General features: G+C 44.6%; 1 protein-coding gene across 1 annotated transcript in view; it reads left to right on the top strand.

Annotated features, from left to right (window-relative positions):
• Positions 1–7015, top strand: part of col5a1 (procollagen, type V, alpha 1) — a 199447-nt gene that overhangs the window by 110480 nt on the left and 81952 nt on the right. Inside the window, exons 17-18 of the mRNA XM_048613423.1 lie at positions 6620–6673; positions 6779–6823. Coding sequence (XP_048469380.1) covers positions 6620–6673; positions 6779–6823 — 99 coding nt within the window. The remainder of the gene's footprint in view (positions 1–6619; positions 6674–6778; positions 6824–7015) is intronic.

The raw sequence follows: 7015 nt of genomic DNA, 5'->3' as shown, positions 1-7015 counted from the left end.
TTATGTCAGTGGGTTACAGTGAGGGGTGTGTCAGTGTGTTACAGTGACAGGCCTGTCAGTGTTTTACAGTGATGGGTGTGTCAGTGGGTTACAGTGAGGGGTATGTCAGTGGGTTACAGTGACGGGTGTGTCAGTCTGTTACACTGACAGGTGTGTAAGTGGGTTACAGTGACAGGTGTGTCAGTGTGTTACAGTGACAGGTGTGTCAGTGGGTTACATTAACATGTGTGTCAGTGTTTTACAGTGACCGGTGTGTCAGTGTGTTACAGTGAGGCGTATGTCAGTTCGTTACAATGAGGGGTATGTCATTGGGTTACAGTGACGGGTATTTCAGTATGTTACAGTGAGGTGTATGTCACTGTGTTACAGTGAGGGGTATGTCAGTGTGTTACAGTAACGGTTGTGTCACTGTGTTACAGTGACGTGTATGTCAGTGTGTTAAAGTGAGGGGTGTATCAGTGGGTTACAGTGAGGGGTGTGTCAGTGAGTTACAGTGAGGGGTATGTCAGTGTGTTACAGTGAGGGTTGTGTCAGTGTGTTGCAGTGACAGGTGTATCAGTGGGTTACAGTGAGTTGTATGTCAGTGGATTACAGTGAGGGGTATGTCAGTGTGTTACAGTGAGCGGTGTGCCCGTGTGTTACACTGAGGGGTGTGCCAATGTGTTACAGTGAGGGGTATGTCAGTGTTGTACAGTGATAGTTGTGTCACTGTGTTGCAGTGAGGTGTGTGTCAGTGTTACAGTGATGGATGTGTCAGTATATTACTGTGATGGGTGTGTCAGTGGGTTACAGTGAGGGGTATGTCAGTGTGTTATGGTGAGGGCTGTGTCAATGTGTTACAGTGAGGGGTATGCCAGTGTGTTACAGTGACAGGTGTGTCAGTGTGTTACAGTGACGGGTGTGTCAGTGTGTTACAGTGAGGTGTATGTCAGTGTGTTATAGTGAGAGGTGTGTCAGTGTGTTACAGTGACGGGTGTGTCACTGTGTTACTGTGAGTGATGTGTCAGTGTGTTACACTGAGGGGTGTGTCACTGTGTTACAGTGAGAGATGTGTCAGTGTGTTACTGTGAGGGGTGTGTCAGTGTCTGACACTGACGTGTGTGTCAGTGTTTTACAGTGATGGGTGTGTCAGCGTGTTACAGTGAGGGGTATGTCAGTGTGTTACAGTGATTAGTGTGCCAATGTGTTACAGTGAGTGGTGTATTGGTGTCTTACAATGAGTTTGATGAAACATGCAGAAAGAAGTTTGAAGAGTTGTTGCACGATTTTCTTATAGTGCGAGATCGTACGACAACAGAATTATCACATTATATCAGAACTGACTGTATTGTGTACAAGTGTGGGCACCTCATTGCAGGAAAAGTGTGAATGCATTGGAGGGAGTAAAGAAGCAATTCACAACAATAGTTTCAGCAATGAGAAAGTTCAGAAACGAGGATAAATTGAAGAAGACAGAACTGTTCATCTTGGACAGAAGAAAGATGAAAGGAGATTTGACAGAGGTTTACAAAATCATGGGCAAGGCTTGATAGTGTCAATATGGAGAAGTTGTTTCCACACATAAAAGGAACAAGAACAAGAGGGATGTAGATTTAAAGTGATGTGCAAAAGAAAGGTGTGCGATAGGGGTGAGGAGCGTAGAGTATAAAAATTGGCAAGTCATATTGCAGCTGTATGAAACATTAGTTAGGCCACATTTGGAATGTTGTGTACAGTTCTGGCCACCAGACTGTAGGAAGGATGTGGAGCCTTTGGAGAGGTAACTGAAATAGTTCACCCAGATGTTCCCGGTTTGGAGGGTGTTAGCTATGAGGAGAAATTCAAAAAACTTGGTTTGTTTTTCCTTGAACATCGAAGAATGAGCGTATGACCTGACTGAAGTTTACAAAATTCTGAAAGGTGTGTATAGAGTGGATAGTCAAAGTCTTTTTCCCAGGATGGAAATGTCAGTTCCTAGGGGTCATAAGTTTAAGATAAAAGGGCGAAAGTTTAAATGATGTGAGAGGCAGGTTTTTTTACACATAAGTACCTGGAATGTGCTGCCAGAGCAGGTGGAGGCAGATACAAAAACAACATTAAGAGGCATCATGACAGAAATATGAACAGGCAGAGAATAGAGGGATAAAGACAGCATAGAGGCAAAACAATTTTCGAACATAAGAACCGGGAGCAGGAGTAGGTCATCTGGCCCTTCGAGCCTGTCCTGCCATTCAATAAGACCGTGGCTGATCTTTTCATGGCCTCATCTCCACTTACCCATCCTCTCACCGTAACCCTTAATTCTTCTAGTATTCAAAAAATGATCGATCTTAGCTTTAAAAACATTCGACGAGGAAGCCTCAACTACTTCACTGGGCAGGGAATTCCACAGATTCACAATCCTTTGAGTGAAGAAATTCCCCCTCAACTCAGTCCTAAATCTGCTCCCCCTTATTTTGATGCTATACCCCCTAGTTCTAGTTTCACCCGCCTGTGGAAAAATCCTCCTTGCTTCTATGCTATCTATTCCCTTCATAGTATTCTGTATTTCTATAAGATCCCCCCCCTCATTCTTCTAAACTCCAATGAATATAATCCCAGTCTATTCAACCTCTCCTCATTAGCCAACCCTCTCAACTCCGGAATTAACCCAGTGAACCTCCCCTGCACCCCCTCCAGTGCCAGTACATCCTTTCTCAAGTAAGGAGATCAAAACTGCATGCAGTACTCCAGATGTGGCCTCACCAACACCTTATACAGCTGTAACATAACCTCCCTCCTTTTAAATTCAGTCCCTCTAGCAATGAAGGACAATATTCCATTTGTGTTCATAATCACCTGCAAACCATCTTTTTCTGATTCATGCACAAGGACACCCAGGTCCCTCTGCACAGCAGCGTGCTGCAATCTTTTATCAATCAAATAATAATCCTTTTTACTGTAATTCCTACCAAAATGGATGACTTCACAGTTACCAACATAGAATTCCAGACCTTTACCCACTCCCTTAAACTATCTATATCCGTCTGCAAACTTTCAGATTCCTCTGCACGCTTTGTTCTACCACTCATCTTAATGTCATCCGCAAACTTTGACACACTACATGTGGTCCCCAACTCCAAATCATCTGTGTAAATTATAAACACTTGAGGTCCCAGCATTGATCCTTGAGGCACACCACAAGTCACTAATCACCAACCAGAAAAGCACTCATTTATCCCCATGCTTTGCTTCCTGTTAGTTAACCAATCCTCTATCCATGCTAATACATTCCCCAGAGCACCATGCACTTTTATCTTATGCAGCAGCCTTTTGAGCGGTACCTTGTCAAATGCCTTTTGGAAATCCAGATACACCACATCTACTGGGTCCCCATTGTTCACTGTGCTTATAATGTCTTCATAGAATTCCAGCAGATTAGTCAAGCATGACCTGCCTTTCATGAACGCCTGCTGCGTCCACCCAATGGGACAATTTATGTCTGGATGTCTTGCTATTTCTTCCTTGATGATAAATTCAAGCATTCCCCCACTACAGAAGTTAAGCTAACTGGCCGATAATTCCCCAAGTTTTGCCTGCCTCCTTTTTTGAACAGTGGTGTCACATTTGCTGTTTTCCAATCTGCTGGAACTGCCCCAGAGTCCAGTGAATTTTGGAAAATTACCACAAGTGCAATTGCTATTACTCCTGCCATCTCTTTAGTACCCTGGGATCTGTCAGGGCTAGGGGACTTGTCTACTGTTAGGTCCATTAGCTTACCCGACACTAACTCTTCTGTGATAGTGATCATGTCTAGGTCCTCCCCCACCTTAATCTCTTTGTCACCAATTACTGGCAAGTTACTTGTGTCCCCCACTGTGAAGACCAATACAAAATACCTGGTGTTATTTATATTTTGGTTTAGAAAGGCATCATGAGTTGGCACAGTCATGGTGGGCCAAAGGGCCTGTTCCTGTGCTGTACTGTTCTATGTTCTTGATTTGAAAAAAGACTTTTTCACGCAGCGAGTAGTTGGGGTCTGAAATGCTCTGCCTGGAAATGTGGAGGCAGGTTTAATTGAGGTATTCAAGAGGGCATTGGATACCGATTTAGATAGAAATAATGCGCAGGGTTATGGAGAAATGGCAGGAGATTGGCACCTGGTAATGATGCTTGTTTGAAGACTAGAACATAGAACATTACAGCGCAGTACAGGCCCTTCGGCCCTCGATGTTGCGCCGACCTGTGAAACCAATCTGAAGCCCATCTAACCTAAACTATTCCATTATCATCCATATGTTTATCCAATGACAATTTAAGTGTCATTAAAGTTGGCGAGTCCACTACTTTTGCAGGCAGGGCATTCCACGCCCTTACTACTCTCTGAGTAAAGAACCTACCTCTGACATCTGTCCTATATCTATCACCCCTCAATTTAAAGCTATGTCCCCTCGTGCTAGCCACCACCATCCGAGGAAAAAGGCTCCCACTGTCCACCCTGTCTGATCCTCTGATCATCTTGTATGTCTCTATTAAGTCACCTCTTAACCTTCTTCTCTCTAACGAAAACAGCCTCAAGTCCCTCAGCCTTTCCTCATAAGACCTTCCCTCCATACCAGGCAACATCCTGGTAAATCTCCTCTGCACCCTTTCCAATGCTTCCACATCCTTCCTATAATGCGGTGACCAGAACTGTACGCAATACTCCAAGTACGGCCGCACCAGAGTTTTGTACAGCTGCAACATGACCTCATGGCTCCGAAACTTAATCCCTCTACCAATAAAACCTAACACACCGTACGCCTTCTTAACAACGCTATCAACCTGGGTGGCAACTTTCAGTGATCTATGCACATGGACACTGAGATCTCTCTGCTCATCCACACTACCAAGAATCTTACCATTAGCCCAGTACTCTGTATTCCTGTTACTCCTTCCAAAGTGAATCACCTCACACTCTTCCGCATTAAACTCCATGTGCCACCTCTCAGCCCAGCTCTGCAGCTTATCTATGTCCCTCTGTAACCTGCAACATTCTTCCGCACTATCCACAACTCCACCGACTTTGGTGTCATCCGCAAATTTACTAACCCATCCTTCTACGCCCTCATCCAGGTCATTTTTATAAAGTGGCCCCAAATCAGATCCTTGAGGTACACCACTAGTAACTGAACTCCAGGATGAACATTTCCCATCAACTACCACCCTCTGTCTTCTTACAGCTAGCCAATTTCTGATCCAAACTGCTAAATCACCCTCAATCTCATGCCTCTGTATTTTCTGCAATAGCCTACCATGGGGAACCTTATCAAACGCTTTACTGAAATCCATATACACCACATCAACCGTTTTACCCTCATCCACCTGTTTGGTCACCTTCTCAAAGAACTCAATAAGGTTTGTGAGGCACGACCTACCCTTCACAAAACCGTGTTGACTATCCCTAATCAAATTATTCCTTTCTAGATGATTATAAATCCTATCTCTTATAATCCTTTCTAACACTTTACCCACAACCGAAGTAAGGCTCACTGGTCTAGAATTACCAGGGTTGTCTCTACTCCCCTTCTTGAACAAGGGGACAACATTTGCTAGTCTCCAGTCTTCTGGCACTATTCCTGTAGACAATGACGACATAAGGATCAGAGCCAAAGGCTCTGCAATCCCCTCTCTAGCTTCCCAGAGAATCCTAGGATAAATCCCATCCGGCCCAGGGGACTTATCTATTTTCACACCTTTCAGAATTGCTAACACCTCCTCCTTATGAACCTCAATCCCATCTAGTCTAATAGCCTGTATCTCAGTATTCTCCTCGACAACATTGTCTTTTTCCTGTGTGAATACTGACGAAAAATATGCATTTAGCACCTCTCTTATCTCTTCGGACTCCATGCACAACTTCCCACTACTGTCTTTGACCGGCCCCAATCTTACTCTAGTCATTCTTTTATTCCTGACATACCTATGGAAAGCTTTAGGGCTTTCCTTGATCCTACCTGCTAAAGACTTCTCATGTCCCCTCCTGGCTCTTCTTAGCTCTCTCTTTAGGTCCTTCCTGGCTAACTTGTAACTCTCAAGCGCCCTAACTGAGCCTTCATGCCTCATCTCTACATAAGCCTCCTCCTTCCTCTTGACAAGAGATTCAACTTCTTTAGTAAACCACGGTTCCCTCGCTCGACCACTTCCTCCCTGCCTGACAGGTACATACTTCTCAAGGACACGCAGTAGCTGTTCCTTGAACAAGCTCCACATTTCAATTGTGCCCATCCCCTGCAGTTTCCTTCTCCATCCTATGCATCCTAAATCTTGCCTAATCGAAGTATACCTAGTCGAGGTATAATGTGTTGAATGGCCTTTGCCAGCACTGGATTAAATTGAGTAATTCAATGACTTGAAGCTGGCAGTCCATTTGATCAGTGAGCATAGGGAATGACGTGTGAATGTGACATGGTCAGAATGAGGAGTGAGGTGGAGAACCCCCACAGAAAACACAGTCAACCCATAATAAGAAGACACAGAAAAATGAAAATAATGTACGACATCAAGAAATACAGAATCTTCAAGCTGTCATCTCCCCGAATCCATTCTGACAAAAGATACTTTTGAAAAATGTAATATCGAGCACTATTTTGACATGATTGTGTAAACTTTCTCTTTCTAGGGGGATGCAGGGCCACAGGGACCTCCTGGACCTCCAGGCGAGGATGGCGATAGGGTGAGTCAGGGGCTGGGACTGTATTTAATTCACACACTCTGTCCTGGACACGGTTTCTCAGGGAAAAAGAGGAGGATTAACACAGTCTCACTGCATCTGTTCCAGGGTGATGATGGAGAAGCAGGACCAAGAGGATTACCGGGTGAACCTGTGAGTACTGACCACTCCCAAAAGCTACCGTAAGGAGTGAGGAGAATATCAGGGTGTTACACTGAGGAGTGTGGGGTATATCAGGGTGATACTGTGAGGGGTGTGGGATATATCAGGGTGATACTGTGAGGGGTGTGGGGTATAGCAGGGTGTTACACTGAGGGGTGTGGGGTATATCAGGGTGTTACGCTG

The sequence above is a fragment of the Rhincodon typus genome, chromosome 28 (assembly GCF_021869965.1).
Source record: "Rhincodon typus isolate 14 chromosome 28, sRhiTyp1.1, whole genome shotgun sequence".
Taxonomy (NCBI): Eukaryota; Metazoa; Chordata; class Chondrichthyes; order Orectolobiformes; family Rhincodontidae; genus Rhincodon; species Rhincodon typus.
This window is presented reverse-complemented; position numbering and strand designations above follow the sequence as displayed.